The sequence below is a fragment of the Dermacentor andersoni genome, chromosome 9 (assembly GCF_023375885.2).
Source record: "Dermacentor andersoni chromosome 9, qqDerAnde1_hic_scaffold, whole genome shotgun sequence".
Lineage (NCBI taxonomy): Eukaryota > Metazoa > Arthropoda > Arachnida > Ixodida > Ixodidae > Dermacentor > Dermacentor andersoni.
Genome location: NC_092822.1, coordinates 119882034 through 119902309, shown reverse-complemented (window position 1 = coordinate 119902309; position 20276 = coordinate 119882034). Strand labels below are relative to the sequence as shown.

General features: G+C 45.8%; 1 protein-coding gene across 1 annotated transcript in view; it reads left to right on the top strand.

Moving 5' to 3' along the window:
- Positions 1-14782: 14782 nt before the first annotated feature.
- The window catches only part of LOC129384468 (uncharacterized), a 187490-nt gene continuing 181996 nt past the window's right edge, over positions 14783-20276 (top strand). The window contains exon 1 of the mRNA XM_055069932.1: positions 14783-14965. Coding sequence (XP_054925907.1) covers positions 14870-14965 — 96 coding nt within the window. The 5' untranslated portion in view covers positions 14783-14869. The remainder of the gene's footprint in view (positions 14966-20276) is intronic.

Genomic DNA, 20276 nt, shown 5'->3' with positions numbered 1-20276 from the left:
CATGATATGTATGTGCGATGTGTCGCAGCGTTGCTGGGTGTAGAAGTGCTCGTTCTACGCGATGTGCGTTTGCTCGGAAGTGAACTGTGCAGAAGTGTTGCCGATCGCGTTTTCATATTTAGTACCCTTACAGAGAAGCCCTACCACACCGGCCTTTTCTGCTTCGTACATCTATCGTTTCTTTCAAAAGTTGTTACTATACGGTTGAAGGTGCTTCGATCGGTGGGGGGAAATTAGGGAACATCATAATAATTGAATACGTCAAAACGTTCAGCGTTGTCGTGAAATGTGGACGCGCCTGAGAGCCCTAATGTCATGAATGCAAATTTTGACAGCCTTGATTTTCATAATGTGGACACTAGTGTGAAGATCAAAAATTTCTGGATTTCACGAAGTAAATTGCTTTGTATTTTGTGATGCAAGGGGCTTACATAGCCAAAAATCTGAGCTGCTTGTTTTTGACTAGTTACTAAGCACAGAGTCTGTCTGTGAAGACACCAGTGGCATGGTAGATGAATATGTTATACGTAAGAACTGGATACTACCTTCTTATTGACTAAATATTTTACGCTTGCTGACAAAAAGCAGTATGAATGTAAAAATTGTAGGACGTAGGACAAGTAGTAACAAGTAAGTGTCACAGGTATGGGGTGATATAATATTCTGCTAGCAGCCAGCAGAACTGCGTGAAATAAATTTTGCCCAGAGTTCTTCCTCACTGGCCAGCCATGATCACGTTACTAATGCAGGCAGAATTGGGTAAGTGAAAGTTTGTGGTTACTTTGTTTATCCACCCTATTTGATTCTCTTGTTCGTGTCGCCTGTTTTGGCAGGAGCCTTCAGTTTACAGCGAACAATAGCACAAGTACCAGCATTATATGCCTGATAAATGCTTTATTTTCTTTCCTCGTGTTCATTCTGTCAACAGTCATTAGCAAGTAATGTGCACTAAACTGACTTGGGCCTGTAAAGAATGTCCATTAAATGTTTTGCCAGTGCACTTTCATGTGCCAGTAAGTTTACTGCTACCTATCATTCGTGGGTGTGGGATGTTGGACGCTATAAGTGGCTATCTGACTGATCTTTATTTTGAATAGGCCACGGTTCCACTCATTAAGTGAACCGTTTTCAGCTACGCTGCCAGACCATAGAAAGGGGGACCTCGCCTCTTGTCATTCTTTAGCATGTTCATGGCCACAGTGCGTTGTCCCTGAGAAGTCAGCTGCTATCACAATATAAAACGTGCCTATTGGCTGCTATGAGTTTAACCTGAACACGAATTTTCACAGTTATGTAAGCATTAGTTATGTGACCGAAGCCAGCCAATGAGCATGAACTGCTGGCAAAATTTTCAAGTGACTCTGCAGCCAGAGTGTCTGCTCCCTATATTATGTTAGGCACACTGCTTTGTCAGTGTGCTGAATTGCTCTTTTTTGACAGAAATTCTCTACGCAGCCAGACAAGATATTGCCAAACCATCAATTTTAGGCCCGTACACATGGTCACTTCTTTATTTTATGATATTCTGGACATGTCACCCATGTCTAGCTTATATTAGCAACATCAGCTTAACTTATGCACGGAGTTGAGTTGCTGCATGTGAGAAAAAAACATAACTACGTAGCTAATAGGAATTAAACTGGTACGAAAAAATTATTTGTCTTTATGGCTTGTAGTATAAGTGGTGGTGTTCATTTGATGCACATAGTACCACGTGAACCAAAATGTATGTGTACCTTGCATTTATGTGCATGTGTGTGTGAATAAAACAGCACAACTTCTAATATCAAGGCACGTTCTACCAACTATACCCATTTAAGATATTCTATGTGGTATTCAGCTGATTTTATTGAAATTTTATCACATGGTGCAGTTACAACATTTCGTACCTGTATGTAAACCAATTTAAGAATTGTATTCACTGCATGTGAGAATGCATATTTTAGGCCAATGCAGTACCTGGGGTAGCAGCTTTTTAGTTAGCTTTTGCCACAGCTCATTAGAGGGATCTTGTTGATTATGCCATCCAAACAACTCATATAAAGGTTTGTGTTTAGTGTACCAGCAGTGAAATACTGAATGCAGCTGCAATTCTTTGTATACTAGTGAGATTAATTCCACTGCTAATTGTTCTGTAACATGTTGTTCTTCAGTCACACATGGTGACAGTATTTGGCGTCATGGGTTCTAGGCTAATTTTCACATGGGCCTTTCGATGAAGTGAAATCTGCGTCTTCAACAGTCAGTTTAGTGGAAAGCCACCACTGAACCAATAGCTCAAAGACCAAGTCCTGCATGCTTTTCGCCAATTGGGTGGTGTGCGGAAACTATGTGTGATACATCACTTCAGCTACACCAATAATCGCACAGCTAAACCTGCCACATATAGTTAAGTCATTGATATAGGCAGAGGAAGATGCACTTATGTAACAGTTACTCATCCCTTGAAATGTGAATGACACAAACCTTCGCGAGCACATCAGTCACAACCATCCAGCAGCGCAAGTGGGAACACTTGTGCTATCACAAGCGAAGACAAGTAGAATAGTACCGCCATCTCAGCTGGTTTGTCGTGATTACCTTGCCTGTAAGTTTCTTGTTTGTATTGGATAGGCTTCCTACTTTACGAATTAACGGTTTTCACAACATTTACTGCGCTAATGAAGACACAGCACAGATACCAGTACTGAAGGAGGTATATACAAGTAGGGCAGAGAACTTGTGGGTAAGTTCCAAAATAAGCAGGTAAAACTATGTCGAACAAACCATTTTCACATTAGAAGATATACCATCGGCAATTAATGCACATTCAGAACATTCAATAAGTGCCCTGTGTGGGAGATTGAGACCTGTGATGCCAAAAGCCTGTTTGCCTTTTAAATATTGCCATAAAGAAAAATTCTAGTCTGTACTTCTGTGTCGGAGGGTAGAATATCAAAGGAGAGGTGAAAAAAGAATTTTGCCTGTAGTAGCCCCTCATAAATGTGCTACTCAAGTTGTGCCAAGCATAGGTATCTGTGTGCAAAGCATTGGACAAGGTCCCATATGTATGTCTGACCCATTAAAAATATTTTCCATTGAACATTACGGCTTTGCACATGCGCACCAGCTTTTCGGGGGCAATAAACATAACGTCCAGGCCGCACTTCTCTCCAACTTTCCTGAGCCGGTGCGATAGCTGGTGCACGTACGGTATAGCTGTACGTTTCAGCTTCTTGCAGCATTTTCCGCTGCTACGCCAGGGCGTCCACCTGCTCTGATTTCTTTCAGGAGGCATTCCGCCACAGCCTTCACGATATCTTTCGGAAAACCGGCGTTCTGCAACCGGAGCACTTGCATCTGTAAGCTAACCTCAATTTTATGGTGGCAGGACTTTTTGAGAGCACCACGCAGGCAATTTTTAGCAATGCCCCTCTTAACCAATTTTGAGTCAGCCGAATTGTATGCTAGAATATCCTTTTTTGTGCGTGGCTGGTACGACCAGCAGATGTGCCCTGTGTCCTGCCCCCGAAAAGCTGGTGCGCAGTGCAAAGCCGTAAACGAGAAGAAAAAACCGGTCTGCGACATAAAACATGCATGCAAGTTTGTACCCTGCATTGTTAGGGTCGTATACCGCATACCTCTCTCTTGCGGTAGATGCTACGTGGGGCAGACTGGCCGCTGCCTAAATGAACGGCTACGAGAGCACCGAACGCTGGTAGATTCACTAGCGGGGGGCGGCCATTTCGCTATGCACTGTAAGCGATGCGGGTGCGTGCCCGCGTTTGACACCACGTGTTAGCTTGGTAGGGGAGGCACAAGGTGGGGCCGCGAGATTTGTGAGGCATATCACATTCACAGGGAAGGTGATAACTGTGTCAGCACGGCTTCACTTGCCTTTTATAAAAAAGAAAAAAATGTACTTACAGAAGTCTGCCACATTTTGATTAGAATGTGCTTCTAATGTTTTAACCCTGTGTGCGCATGCACCAACGAAATGTATATATGTACCTTCGCTCGCAGTAAAAACCTCAGTTGATGTTTAGCGCCCATCCTGTCGTCTTCTCTGTCTTTGTCCCTGCTATTTTGCGCTAGTCTTTTGAATAATGATGACACACCAACTAGCCCAGCTTTCTGCCTTGAACGCACTGCTCTAGCCATGGTCAATGGCCCTCGCAATCCTTTGTTTTCATTGGCGAGTCGGATTCCCGCAGTCCATGCCAGTTAAGCACACCGGACAGTGCAAAGCCACAGTGCTCTAGCCGTACATAAAGTGAGTCATAGTCACTCCTGTCGTATACCCGTACCTTGTTGCATTTCCTCACGTTGACATATAAAGCACTGGGCAGAAATCACATTGCATCAGCATGATCAACGGCCTACGCAATGCTCTTTTTTTATTTAGACAGTCGGATTCCACCGTTTCATGCCAGTAGAAGCACACCTGAGAGGCACTGCTCTAGCCATGGTCAATGGCCCTCGCAATGCATTGTTGAAATTGGATAGTCGGATTCCCCCGCTCCATGCCAGTTGATGCACACCGGACAGTGCAAAGGCGCACTGCTCTAGCAGCACCTCAAGTGATTCATAGTCACTCCTGTCGTTTACCCGTACCTAGTTGTATTTCCTCACGTTGACATTTAGAGAACTGGGCAGAAATCACACTGCGCCAGCATGATCAAAGGCCAATGCAAAGCTCTTTTTTTTATTTAGACAGTCGGATTCCCCCGGTCCATGCCAGTTGAAGCACACTGGACAGTGGAAAGCCGCACTGCTGTAGCCGCACCTCCAGGGAGTCATCGTCACTCATGTCGTTTACCTGTAGCTTGATGCATTTCCTTATGTTGACATTTAGAGCACTGGGCAGAAATCACATTGCGTCAGCATGATCAACGGCCAACGCAATGCTCTTTCTTTATTTAGACAGTCGGATTCCTCGGTTCATGCCAGTAGAGGCACACCAGACAGTGCAAAGCCACAGTGCTCTAGACGCACGTAAAGGGAGTCATAGTCACTCCTGTCGTTCACTCGTACCTTGTTGCATTTTTTCACGTTGATATTTAGAGCACTGGGCAGAATTCACATTGCGTCAGCATGATCAACGGCCAACGCAATGCTCTTTTTTTATTTAGACAGTCGAATTACCCCGGTTCATTCCAGTAGAAGCACACGGGAGAGCGCAAAGCCGCACTGCTCTAGCCATGGTCAACGGCCCTCGCAATGCTTTGTTTTCATTGGAGTGCCGGATTCCCCCAGTCCATGCCAGTTGAAGCACACCGAACAGTGCAAAGCCACAGTGCTCTAGCCGCACCTCAAGGGATTCATAGCCATTCCTGTCATTTACCCGTACCTTGTTGCATTTTTTCACGTTGACATTTAGAGCCCTGGGCAGAAATGACATTGCGTCAGCATGATCGACGGCCAACGCAATGCTCTTTTCTTTATTTACACAGTCGGATGCCCCCGGTTCATGCCAGTAGAAGCACACGGGAGAACGCGTAGCCGCACTGCTCTAGCCATGGGCAACGCCCCTCGCAATGCTTTGTTGAAATTGGATAGTCGGATTCCGCCGGTCCATGCCAGTTGAAGCACACACTGGACAGTGCAAAGCCGCACTGCTCTAGCCTCACTTCAAATGAGTCATAGTGACTCCTGTCGTTTACCCGCACCTTGTTGCATTTCCTCACGTTGACATCTAGAGCACTGAGCAGAAATCACATTGCGTCAGCATGATCAACGGCCAACGCAATGCTCTTTCTTTATTTAGACAGTCGGATTCCTCGGTTCATAGCAGTAGAGGCACACCAGACAGTGCAAAGCCACAGTGCTCTGGACGCACCTCAAGAGAGTCATAGTGACTCCAGTCGTTTACCCGTACCTTGCTGCATTTCCTCACGTGGACATCCAGGTCATATGTAGACGCCGTGCGCCGGGGGGCCGAGCGGCGTCTGGTGAGAGTGGGCACACAGTACACCATTGTTGATGTGTGCCTGCCCCGTCCCCCACCCGAACGGCACTCCGATGTCGGCACCATTGACATCCCGGATGTGCACCTGACGGCGGCCTCTGGCGGAATGAAAGTTAGTGGGAGTGGCGACACACCACTCCAACTTCAGGCCACTGCCCAGGCAGGGCCATCCACAACTATGACAGGTGCAGCCAAGGCTGCCATACTATCACACAACAAAGGCTCGCTAGCCCCTGAGCCGGTAGGCCGCAGGGCTTCCCCCCATCGGGAGAAGCCCCAAATCCGTACCCCCGCGGGTTCCCCGCGGAAACCCATCACCTCGCTGGAGGCGATGGATATAAGCAGTAGCTCGCCTCCGCAGCAGCGGCGGTGCAACTCCCCTGATTACAAAAAGGGAGGAAAAACTCCAATAACGGGCGCTACAAAACCGGGAGCATAGCTTGTGGAATAAATCCGTCAAAGTTATTAGATATGGCGTTCCTAATTCACTGGAACTGTCCAGGAATATTAAAAAACTACGGTGACATAAAGGATATTCTTGCTGTATATTCCCCGGTTGGTTTGTGCCTCCAGGAGAAAAACTTGGGATCAAAACATAAAAATATTTTAAGTAAATATAAAGTCTATCGTCACGACCGAGAGCAAGCAAATAGGCTCTCTGGAGGTACTGCCATAGTTGTTCAAAGTAGTGTGGCTACTCGTGAAGTCAAGCTTCAGACTACATTTGAAGCCGTTGCAGTATCTGTAGTACACTTTAAAACAATTACAGTATGCTCCGTATATATTCAACCACACCTGACAATAACACTCCATGACTTAGAAGACTTTTTAAAACAATTACCAGAGCCATATCTGTTAGTCGGCGGTTTTGATGCTCACTCCAATTTGTGGGGAAGCGAACAAACGGACACTAGAGGCCGTAGTTTAGAAGACTTTATTCTCTGCAATAATATATGCCTGTTCAACAGGGGCAAACACACATAGTACTGCTCTCCAAGCTCCGGAAAGTGGAGCTGCATAGATTTGTCTCTTACATCGCCTTCTGTTTTTAATGCTTTTAAATGGGATGTCTTGGACAACCTGTATGGTAGCGATCATTTACTTGTTCTTATCAACCTAACATCATCTCCGCAAATCATTCCTACAAAACCACGACGTTGGAGGCTCCATTTGGCCGACTGGGCGCTGTTTCAAGAAAATGCCAGCTTAGAAAAAATAGATCCACATAATTTAGGTATAGATGAACTTAATGAAATTGTCACAAACTACATTATTTCTGCCGCGCTCCGGGCCATACCTCAATCTTTTGGAGTGGTGAAACAAAACCACAAAACCTGGTATACAGAAGAATGTAGATTAGCAAAAAAGAAACAGAACAAAGCATGGGGAAACTTTCGAAGGTATCCCACGCAGAAAAATCTCATAGGCTTTAAAAAGGCAAGAGCACAAGCCCGATATATCCGCTGTAGAACCGAAAAGACTTCGTGGCAAAACTACGTGACTTGCATAAATAGCTCAACCACATCAAAAGAAATGTGGGAGAAGGTACGAAAGCTAGATGGTAAATACTCCCCTTTCACACTTCCCCTTCTAACAGCCCCTGGTATACAGACAAACATCGAAGAACAGGCAGACATTTTAGGTGAATATTTTTCGGCAGTTACCAGCTCATCAAACTACACAGAATCATTTCTTACGTACAAAAACACAGCCGAGAAACAAAGACTCCCTACAAGTGGATATACAAATGAACCATATAATAAATTATTCACAGTTCAAGAAATCAACAGTCTTGTCCGCTGGTAAACAGACTGCACCCGGCCCTGACGGAATACACTATCAAATGCTGTCCCACCTCTCCTAACCTGCCGTAGAGGCACTCATACGTTTCTTTAATAAGGTGTGGGTATCGGGTAAACTACCCGAAGCCTGGAAGAAGGCCATCATCGTTCCATTTTTGAAACCCGAAAAACCACCAACCTCTCCGAGTAGTTACAGGCCTATAGCACTCACCAGCTGCCTCGCAAAATCCTATGAAAGCACCGTGAATATGAGATTGACCTTCGTGCTAGAAGCCCGTGAGCTTCTCGATGTCCATCAGTGCGGTTTCAAAAAGGCATGCTCCACAACAGACCACCTGGTTCGTCTTGAAAATACTGTCCGTGAAGCCTTTATACACAAACAACAATGTCTTGCTGTTTTTTTTTTCGATTTAGAGAAAGCTTATGACACAACCTGGAGGTACGGAATTCTTCACGATTTGGCTGAACTTGGCATTCGTGGCAGGATGCTGAACTGCCTAAAAGACTTCCTGTCAAACAGTTCATTCCATGTACGCCTCGGTTCAATCCTGTCGAGATTTCTCATTCAAGAAAATGGAGTGCCCCAAGGGAGTGTTTTAAGCACGACCCTCTTTGTTGTTAAAATGAATTCAATCAGTAAAATAATTCCAAGGTCAATTATGTATTCAATCTATGTCGACGATCTTCAGATAGCTTGCACATCCTCAAATATAGCAACATGCGAAAGACAAGTGCAGTTAACAATAAATAAACTTTCAACGTGGGCTGACCGATATGGTTTCCGGTTCTCCCCACAGAAAACAGTGGCCATCCTTTTTTCACTCAAACGTGGCCTACAGACAGATCCTAGGCTATACCTGAACGAAGCGGAATTGCCCGTAAAAAGAGAACACAAATTTCTGGGCATAACTTTTGACAGAAAACTGACCTTCTTGCCACACATAAAGAACCTGAAGAAGAAAACCTCCCAATCATTAAACATATTAAAGGTGCTTTCACATAAACGCTGGGGGGCTGATAGGACCTGCCTTTTACACATCTACCGCAGTATAGTTCGCTCTTGCCTCGATTACGGGTGCATACTATACAACTCAGCTCGACCGTCCTACTTGAAGCAATTAGATCCAGTTCATAACTCAGGTCTGCGCCTTGCAAGTGGAGCATACAGGACATCACCCATAAACAGCCTAAATGTCGAATGTAACGAACCAGCCCTCGCAAATAGAAGAGCCATGCTCACATGTGCATATGTCCTAAAACCCCGTTCACTACCAAAACATCTCTGCTACTCCATAGTTACGGAGTGCCCGTCTAAGCAGCTTTTTAACAACAAACCGAATGATACGAGACCCCTTATTCTCAGATTTGAAGAAATTTGCCAGGAATTAGGTATTCTAGACACACTGCCTGATGTTGCCCAGAGACCCGAACCACTACCACCTTGGCACACCTTTCCCAGTGTAGGTGACTACACACTGACACAATTTCATAAAAAGCAAACTCCACGTGAACATACAATACAAGAATTTTTGGCGCTAGACAAAAAGTACAAAGAACACACCGCATTTTATACCGACGGTTCTAAAACATCACTTTACGTCGGAAGTGCTGTAGTGCAAGATAAATGGGAAAAGGTAGTCAGATTGCCTCAGTGCGCGTCAATTTTCTCAGCCGAATGTCATGCCATTTCGGTGGCTGTATCAAAAATAGTCGAGATGAACATTCAAAACAGCATTATCTACACGGACTCGCTAAGTGCAATCACATCACTGAAAGCCAGAAACGTAAGGGAACCTTTTTTAGGAAATATAATCTATAACTTAATAACTGCTCAAACACAAGGACACGAAATTAAGCTTTGTTGGATACCAAGCCATCAAGGAATTAGAGGCAACGAGAGAGCTCACGTGTGCGCCGCTCAAGCCTGCCATAAGGATGTCAGTACTGTAAATATACCATATGCAGATTGCATGAAGTTAGTAAAAAACAAGCTTAAAGAAAAATGGCAGCGTACATGGAATAGCGAAGAAAATAACAAACTACATTTAGTAAAACCTATTCTAGGAGAATGGAGATTATGCAGGCATCAGGAACGTTTCATAGAAGTAATTTTATGCCGCCTGCGCGTCGAACACACACACCTAACACATAACTTTCTACTGACAAAACAAGACAAACTCTTATGTGTGAAATGTGGAGATGAACTCACTGTAAATCACATTTTATTCTCGTGCACACAATTCGAACGGCTAAGGAAAAAATATTTTACTGTATTTTACAATGAACGCATTCCCTTTCATCCCAGTCTGCTTTTAGGAGATAAACCACTAGTAGAAACTTCATCTGTTTTTAGTTTTTTGAAAGACGCAGCGATCCTAAGCGAAATATAATATACCACAGAACTACTAATTCTGAAATTTATTACCCAGTTTTTTCAAGCATCTTATGATGCACCTCACCCATATTCTCAGTCCTGAGAAGAAGGCTGAGGTCTTCATTTGGTTTCTTGGGCTCCTCAGAGTCCTTGTCCAGACAAGGACCTTCGCTGAAGATACCCAATTTTTGAAATAAATTATACCATGTGTTTGGCGCATGATAGCCTCAGTTGCTTATGCGCCATAAAACCCAATACAATGCAATACAATACAATAGAATACTTTTTTTTTATTTAGACAGTCGGATTCCCCCGGTTCGTGCCAGTAGAAGCACACCGGAGAGCGCAAAGCCGCGCTGCTCGAGCCATGGTCAACGGCCCTCGCAATGGTTTGCTTTAATTGGAGAGTCTGATTCCCCAGGTCCATGCCAGTTGAAGCACATCGGACATTGCAAAGCCGCACTGCTCTAGCCACACTTCAGGTTCAAGGAAGTCATAGTCACTCCAGTCGTATACCCGTACCTTGTTGCATTTTGCACGTTGACATTTATAGCACTGGGCAGAATTCACATTGCGTCAGCATGATCAACGGCCAACGCAATGCATTATTTTGTTTAGACAGTCGGATTCCCCTGGTTCACGCCAGTAGAAGCACACCGGTGAGCGGAAAGCCGCCCTGCTCTAGCCATGGTCAATGGCCCTCGCAATGCTTTGTTTTAACTGAAGAGTCGAATTCGCCCGGTCCATGCCAGTTGAAGCGCACCGGACAGTGCAAAGCCGCACTGCGTTAGCCGCACCTCAAGGGAGTCATAGTCATTCCTGTCATTTACCCGTACCTTGTTGCATTTCATCACGTTGACATTTAGAGCCCTGGGCAGAAATGACATTGCGTCAGCATGATAAAACGGCCAACGCAATGCTCTTTTTTTTATTTAGACAGTCGGATTCCGCCAGTTCATGCCAGTAAAGCACACGGGAGAGCGCGAAGCCGCACTTCTCTAGCCATGGTCAACGGCCCTCGCAATGCTTTGTTGAAATTGGATAGTCGCATTCTGCCGGTCCATGCCAGTTGAAGCACACCGGACAGTGCAAAGCCGCACTGCTCTAGCCTCACCTCAAGTGAGTCATAGTCACTCCTGTCGTTAACCCGTACCTTGCTGGATTTCCTCACGTTGACATTTAGAGCACTGGGCAGAAATCACATTGCGTCAGCATGATCAACGGCCAACGCAATGCTCCTTTCTTTACTTAGACAGTCGGATTCTCCCGGTTTGTGCCAGTAGAAGCAGACCGGAGAGCGCAAAGCCGCGTTGCTCTAGCCATGGTGAACGGCCCTCGCCATGCTTTGTTTTAATTGGAGAGTCGGATTCCCCAGATCCATGCCAGTTGAAGCACACCGGACAGTGCAAAGCCGCACTGCTCTAGCCACACCTCATGAGAGTCATAGTCACTCCTATCGCTTACCCGTACCTTGCTGCATTTCCTCACGTTGACATTTTGAGCATTTGGGTAGAAATCAAATTGCGTTAGCATGATCAACGGCCAACGCAATGCTCTATTTTGATTTTGATAGCCAGATTCCTCCGGTTCATGCCAGTAGAAGCACAGTGGAGAGCACAAAGCCGCACTGCTCTAGCCATGGTCAACGGCCCTCGCAATGCTTTGTTTTAATTGGAGAGTCGGATTCCCCGGTCCATGCCAGTTGAAGCACACTGGACAGTGCAAAGCCGCCCTGCTCTAGCCGCACGTCCAGGGAGTCATCGTCACTCCTGTCGTTTACCCGTACCTTGTTGCGTTTCCTCACGTTGACATTTAGAGCACTGGGCAGAAATCACATTGCGTCAGCATGATCAACGGCCAACGCAATGCTCTTATTTTATTTAGACAGTCGGATCCCCCCGGTTCATACCAGTTGAAGCACACCGGACAGTGCAAAGCCGCACTGCTCCAGCCACACCTCACGCGAGTCATAGTCACTCCTATCGCTTACCCGTACCTTCCTGCATTTCCTCACGTTGACATTTTTGAGCATTTGGGCAGAAATCAAATTGCGTTAGCATGATCAACGGCCAACGCAATGCTCTATTTTTATTTTGATAGCCAGATTCCTCCGGTTCATGCCAGTAGAAGCACAGTGGAGAGCACAAAGCCGCACTGCTGTAGCCATGGTCAACGGCCCTCGCAATGCTTTGTTTTAATTGGAGAGTCGGATTCCCCCGGTCCATGCCGGTTGAAGCACACTGGACAGTGCAAAGCCGCACTGCTCTAGCCGCACCTCCAGGGAGTCATCGTCACTCTTGTCGTTTACCCGCACCTTGTTGCATTTCCCCACGTTGACATTTACAGCACTGGGCAGAAATCACATTGCGTCAGCATGATCAACGGCTAACGCAATGCTCTTTTTTATGTAGACAGTCGGATTCCCCCGGTTCATGCCAGTTGAAGCACGCCGGACAGTGCAAAGCCGCACTGCTCTAGCCGCACCTCAAGGGAGTCATGGTCACTCCATTCGTTTACCCGTACCTTGTTGCATTTCCTCACACACATACATACATACGTACATACATACATGCATACATACATACATACATACATACATACATACATACATACATACATACATACATCTTTATTTCAGCAGCTCACAACCTATTACACATATTGTGCCCGCATAAGCGCAAGTCACTTGTGGGCTGGTCATGGCAGACATGAAGTGCTAGCTCGCTGGTTACAAAAGAAGTATGACGTATATGTTACATATCGCAACAGCTTGAAGAGAACACTGAACTGGAATATTTTACTGTGTTAGTAGCATGAGGAAAAACTAACCTTAAAAATAATATTTCCCTCTATTTCTTTGGGAAAGGTAAAGAAACACATAAATAAAAAAGAACACAATCTTTTTGTTTACAAGACAATAGTGCAAATAATGATAGGAACTATTCAAAAAACATAAGCACACAATACCTGTCAAGTATTTTGAGGATGAAATAACCATGCTTTAATTTATTGTTTGGCTTTTTTGGGGGATGCTGATCTTGCCAGATATGCCATATTGCAGTGACACTTGCAAAGATCCGTGTGCATAAAGGCTGATATACAAATATAACATAAAGCTAACAATCTGTGACCTAAAGAAGCCCCGGGAAGGCATGCCGACATTGGTGCACATCGCTGGCCACAGTGCCTATGCTGCTTTGAAGCACCAGCCTTGCAATGACTGCTGTGATTTATTCACAATTACTGAGAGAGAGCTTGAACCCAGTGAGCATGTGCTGATAGATAATATGAGCGAAGGCGGCTTGACATTTTCACAGCCATGTGTCGTTCATGTGGTGCTGTGTACCAAGATTGTGCTAGACCACATTACAGGCAAAGAAAATGAGAACATGTTTCATGCAGAGATTAATCAGAGCCCTGTACTTCTAAGTGTGATGAAGTATTTGCTCTGGGACAGTGAAGGCTTTGACACTGGTAAAACTGGTCACAGTCACGAGTCAATGTAAAGAACATCCTTAATCCAGCAGTAAACACTCTGCTAAAGAATTACGCAGCCTTTAAGAACGACCAGAAAAATAAAGAAAATATAATGGGAAAAAGAGAAACTTGATCACCCTCATGTGAAAACGATGTGTGCTGTTTTCGCGAATGTGTATGCTGCAATACATACAATATATGAACAGTGTGTTATGTTGTCTTGACTCCTCTGGAAACTTTAAGTTATTAAGTATTGTGATGTGCAGCAGATTTTTCTTAATAAGCTAGTGGGATTGGTGTATATCATATTTTATTGATGTGAGTGTTGTGTGTTCGAATGTCATTCTGTGATAATTGAAACCAATGCCAAATAAAATTTGTGTTATGAATTGTACAGCTGTCGGTGACAGACTGAAAAAAGAAAAATGTTTGCCGGCGCATCGTCTTTCTAGACCCAAATTCTGTAGTGCGTCTTGTTGTATGGGGGCCATTGTCAGCTTTGCTCCTAACGCCGAAATTGACGTGGAAGGAACTTGTCTTAGTTCCTTAAATCACGTCAGTGCTCAATTTATACTGGATGCAAATAAATTCCGGAGGTATACTCTCGAATACGCTGCAGTGTTGTGCTTTTCTATTTCTTTCGATAGCACCTCAAGCCGAGGCGCACGTTCTGAGTATGGTGACGTCGCGGGAGGAATGCCGAGGCCTTCTCCTAGTCTAGCTGGTTCTGGCCTACCTCGCTTGTACACGCGAGATTGAGCTGCGTTTTCCGGCTCACCCTCCGACGCCTAAACTAACATATGAAACATATGAGGCGCGTCGATGATTTTATCGCCTTTGGACTTTATACAGAACCTCATGGAGACTGCTTCGGCAACGGCTACGGTAGAAATGCGCCTGCAGTGTCCATATAATACCTACAGCAATAACATATTTCAATATATTGACTGAGTGCTTCGTTTTTCTAGATATCGCAACATTTCCCCTAAGTCTTAGCGCTGACAGTGAAGGAAAATTATCGGGGCAGCTATAGAATCATCGCAAAATTATTGCACACGCCTGCTCTGCGTGGACTAGCCTTATAAATAAAGGGTGCGCTATGCAATAAAAAAAGTATAGACGAACGGTGGCGCCCCGTAAATTAGGGCTGTCAGCGATTGTGCTGCAGTACAAAGAAGGCTGTGCACAGAGCGCAGTCGTCCTAGATAACAGGATCGCTCAGCCAGAGAAGAAACCAATTTCCACTGCGCAGCAGGCAAAGCAGGCATTATGAATTTTGAGCAAGTTACGCCAAAAATTTCATTGGCCGCTTTAAGCGCTTTAAATGAATTCAACAACAAGTATGGTATTCATATAATCTACAATGTGAGTATTCTGTTAGATTCTGAAGGATGATGAAGAATTGATACTTTCGTGGTGTAAATATAACCAACTGCTACTGAAGTACTAAAGCGCCAAACACACGACACAAGATCATCTGTTTGTGTCAATAAAGCATCAGTTGTTAGTAAGCGCTCGTCCGTGTCTCTTCTTGTGTCGTCTGTTTGGCACTTTAGTACTTCAGTAGCATGCACCAACTAGCCCAACAAAAAGTTCTGCTTGAGCAATCAACTACGCTGTTTTATGTTTTTGCTTATTCTCCACGAAGAACTATTGTTAGTATGTTCCTTTCCTTTTCACCACATGTTAACTGATCCTGACTACAATGGATAGTTGACCTTAAATTGCGCTCTCAATGTCCAGACGCGGGTTGGTATTCATGTTTGCAATATGCAACGGCACTCCACGACGATATAGAAACAAAATTACCTGCAAGTACTATTACTGTCATCGCCTTTTTTATCATTCTCATCCTATTATGTGTCAACTGCAGGACAGATGTCTAAAACGCAATATCGATTGCCCTGCCATTATAAGCTGGCTCCATCTTATGCACGGTAATTACTGAACCTCATCACACGATTTAATCACGTGCCATACTTGACAGCTCCTTGATACCATTCATATTAATCTGACAGACCACATACTATGAACTCAACATGTTAAATGAACTATCGCACTCATCTTCGTACTCGAAGTCTCAGTTAGTGTACGCCTTACACTTCCTTGCTTTCTAATTCACACTCATATTTACATGTTTGTGACTCGCCCACCGTTCCTTCAGTCTAGTTGTCACGTGCAACCAAGTATATTGCCAGTGATCGCGACAACCCTTGAAACCAATCGCACAGAAGCAGACGCTGACAGTAAAAAACTCACGGGCCAAGCACTTCGTACAGATGGTTACCCAGCGAAGCTGAAACATGCGGCCCCTGTGTTTATCACCGGGTGACTCCCGACGATTCATTTAAGTACGGCTTGGCAGGCTGTCGGATTCTCCCTACACAGTTGCTGCTTGCGCTCGGCTGCACGAGCATGTTCTTGTGCCAAGGCTGCAGCGTCGGCACGGCTTAGAAGAGGTCCTTCCCGTTTCTGCACGCCGCTTTGCTGATCGAAAGCTGCCTGCTCCTCAGGATCACGTATGATGCGTGGCGTACCGATTTTTGAACCGGAGAGAACCTTCTACGCGTGCGCTCGGCTCGGTGTTGCCAGGTCTGACTAGGTGGCGTAGCCCAAACTAGAGAAATTGTAGCCCAAATGTAGCCAAATACAAAAAAAAGAGGAAAAAATACTGTAGCCAAATATAGCATTTTTTATTTGTTCTTTTTTAGGTTAATCTGCATTTTCTCATTCGATTAGGGCAATATTTAGGCACAATCCGTAGCAAGAAAATGTACGTGTCGCCATGACGGTCGGCCCTTGACATCAACAGTAGCTACATGAAGCTTGCACGCAGAACACCTTCTTGTTTGCCCTGCAAAATCTTAAGTTCCAGCGAATCGCTTCAGAGGGCGACAATCATCGACCCCGCCATAGAAACAACTACCTACACTACTCAGGCCTGATGTGAGCGCACAATTACCCACTAGAGGCGCGTAGCAAGCACACATTTAGCCACAAATAAACTTTCTCTCAAGCCTATGATATTGTTTTTATTATATTACAGATAGTCCGTAAATATTATTTCAGTCATATAAATAATGTTACCTACGAAACTTGGTCTTTAGCTTTCGTGAACGCAAAATAACGTTCATCATCATGCGCCTAGGGTAGCCTAGAACACAACTGGAGGGTTCCCAGCTACATAAGTCGCAGGTACGTGACGCCTGTGGCAGAAAGGATGTTCCACATCTACCGCCAAGGTCTGCTAATGGTGGCACTGGCTAATTATCACCCCCAGAGTTCTACTAGGAAATATAAATAGCCAAGAAAGTGGATTGACAAACAGCGCCGCGGTAGCTCTGTTGGTAGAACACCGCACACGAAATGCGAAGGTTGTGCGATCGTTCCCTACCTGCGGCAAGTTCTTTTTTCATCCACTTTCATTTCCATTGATTTATCGTTGCTGCATTTCCTTCTTAAAGCACAAGTAGTTTCACCTGTGTTGTCGCTGGTATGAGTGTTTGTAGGCTTCTCATAATATGGGGATGGAAGAATCTCGTAGTTTTGTACAGCACGTCGCGCACACATGTCAGAACATACGCTGGCCCAAATGATACGACAAAAAAGAATACAGTAGCAGCTTGGTGGGGGCCACCGTGTGTGACAGGTAGTGCCATTTAGTTAGAAATGCGTAAAATTGTTCCGGTATTGGAGCCTTACGCTGTTTTACTAATATTCTTGCAATCACAATTACAAAAAGGAAACGAAAACCGCAGACGAAGCTTAAGCGACATGGTTAATTGCCGAAGGCACGTGACAGGTGTTTAATCAAAAGTCAACAGCAACAAACGTTCCGATTTACTAAAAATACAACCTGCGAACGAGCAATACTCTACCAAATAGATAAAGTTTCGATCGTTACAGACAGTTCAGACGTAAGCATGACTTCACCACCATGCTAGCATGCACCCTGCAACATGTGAATAAGCAGTGCTTTAAGAAGTCGCCACCCTAAAGTTTCGTTATTCCGATAAATGCACGTGCACAGCATTGTTTGACACGAGAAATACGCCAACTTAAAAGAAATTGCTGTCTCTCGCGTTATCGAGGGTAGACGTAAGCATAAAATGGCAACCGGGAAAGCAGATTAGTTCCATAGGATACCAGCCAAAATCTTAAATGGGTGTAGTGCATGTTCGCAAGGATATACACCATCACATTGCACTAGGCCATACTGTGCACTTGGCTATATAGACGCTGCCCAGCTAGAAGGAAACCCGCCGTAGGCGCCACGACCGGAAACGAAAGACGCCAGCGAGATAGAGCGCACAGTCCAGCTAGAAGAAGAAAACCGCCTGAAGGAGGCGCCACGCAGCGTGACGCCATCTCTCCAGGCAACGCAAGACCCACGCCACGGAATGCACGAACCGCTGACGTTCCAAAGAGCACAGTATCGCAATGAGCCAAAAGATGATCATGAAATGTATGGTATCTGCCTTTTGAGTAACGCTATTGGAAATGCCAAATAAAAGATCAGCGTACTACAAGTTTCAGCTTGAAGGATATTGTGAACAAACATTAGGAAGGACTAGGAACCAATATTCTTTTGTAATTTGTTTTGGAAGTAGCTAGTGTATGTGATGGTACGCGGGCCTGTACAAAAGGTTAAGGGCCAGAGACCGAGTTTTCCTAAGTTCGCGCTAGTTGTACGGATGATCTCGTTTTTTTCTCGCAGCTTGCCCGAATGCTCTCTTTTGATTGCCCGGATAACGGCTCGGGCTTTTGGCTCAATGTCACTTGAAGGTCGCCTACAACAGGAGCTAGAAGCATTTCACGCTTAAAACGCGTGGGAAATTCAGCAGCGCGGCCAGCCAACCTTCACGTGCAGCACGTGCCCCGATTGTGATATAAATGCCTACAAAATGTTAGTTATTCCAACCTTATCCTGTTTCACAATGGCTATCGCAAGGGCAGTCACCCAAACGAAACGTAAACCGCAGGCTATGCTTAAGCGGCATGGTGAAGCAATGAGGCCGGATGCGAAGCACAAATTCAACAGCCAACACAGGCAAACGTTCCTCTTTACTGAAAAAAAGTTCCGCGTGCGCACGAGCAGTAGTCTAAGAAGCATAAATATTTCGATCATTACCTGAACCTGAGAGGTAATTTTGATCTCACCATCATAATAGTGTAACGTAGGTTGAAGACGGAGTCTTACAAAATAGACGCTTCGCTTTAATGGCGGGCCAGAAGAAGAGCGTGCAGCTTACGCGCTTCGTCGTCTTTCATGGTGCCGGCTTTTGCGCGCGCCGTCCCGCGGTGCGGAAGCCCCACATCATTGTGTCAATTGCCCCCTATGCGAAAAGCGACCGTCTCAGTCGCATGAAAAAGTTTTTTCAGCATCTCGGCGTTCACGTACGCGCATAGTATGGTTTCATGCGCACTACATGAACGACTTCAGCGCGAGGACGACGACAGGGCGAACCGGGGTCAGAACTGCAGGGGACGACTTCGTAGGTCACGTCACTGAGGCGGCGTGTAACCTTGTAGGAACCAAAATACCGGCGGAGCAACTTTTCCGAGAGTCCACGGCGACGGATGGGCGTCCAGACCCCGACGAAGGCACCGGTACTGTAATGGGCGTCGCGTCGACCCTGATTGTATCGAAGGGTGTCGGTATGCTGTTGGCTCCGGATACGATGCCGAGCAAGCTGGCGTGCTTCGGCTCTTTGTACGAACTCTTCTACGTGTTCGCTGGTCGGGCTATTCTCAGCCACACGAAGCATGGCGTCAAGTGTGGACGTGACGTGGCGCCCATTTACAAGTTCGAATGGCGTAAGCTGTGTAGTCTCCTGTACAGCAGTGTTATACGCGAAGGTCACTGTCACGGATCTCCTCCGGAGAACACTCTGGCCGAAAGAATGGACGGGGCGACAGGTGTACCCACACAGATGCACATTTAATACAACCCACGCGGCACGAACAGCAGCACACAAACCTAACAAAACTAACACGCAAGATACAAAGACTGTCAGTACACACGTCCCAGTAACACTACACTAGCGTTCTACTGATAGTGGTTGGCGTTCGTGCTCACGTCTGGTTCGATGCGGATGTGGTGTGGCGCGGGTCCCGTAGCCGACGTCGGAGTGGCGTTCGACGTTCTAGGGCTGGCGTCGCTGGAGGCGTCGTTGGTTGCGTCGTACACACTCCCGGTCCAAACGCCCGTGGAGGTGTGGCCGATGATGTTGGCGTTGGGGCACCACCCGGAAGGGTGGCAACAGCGGTAGACACACCCCTGGCCGTAGCAGGTGGTAGCGTCCTCCGTGGACTCCCCGGGACGGGCTCAGGAACGGCAGGAAGTCTGCGGTGCAAAGCCGTAGATCACGAGCACACCGGAGCAGTAGCCGGCGTCGCTCTCTTCTGGTCGAACCGTCCCTGGCCCGCCGAGTCTCCACTGCTTTCTTCTTCCCCCCCGTGTCTCGCCCTTCCTCGGCCTTTTATAGCCTTGACGTTAGTCCACGTAATCCTCCTCTTCGTCTTCTTCTCTTCTCCACCAATCATCGCTTTCCATCTCACCGGATACTTCTCCACCAATCATCTCTTGTCACCTCACTGTGAACCTCTTCTTTATCTTCTTTCGTCTTCGATTAATCCACGTCATTCTTAACGCCATCCTCGTCGTCTTCTTGAA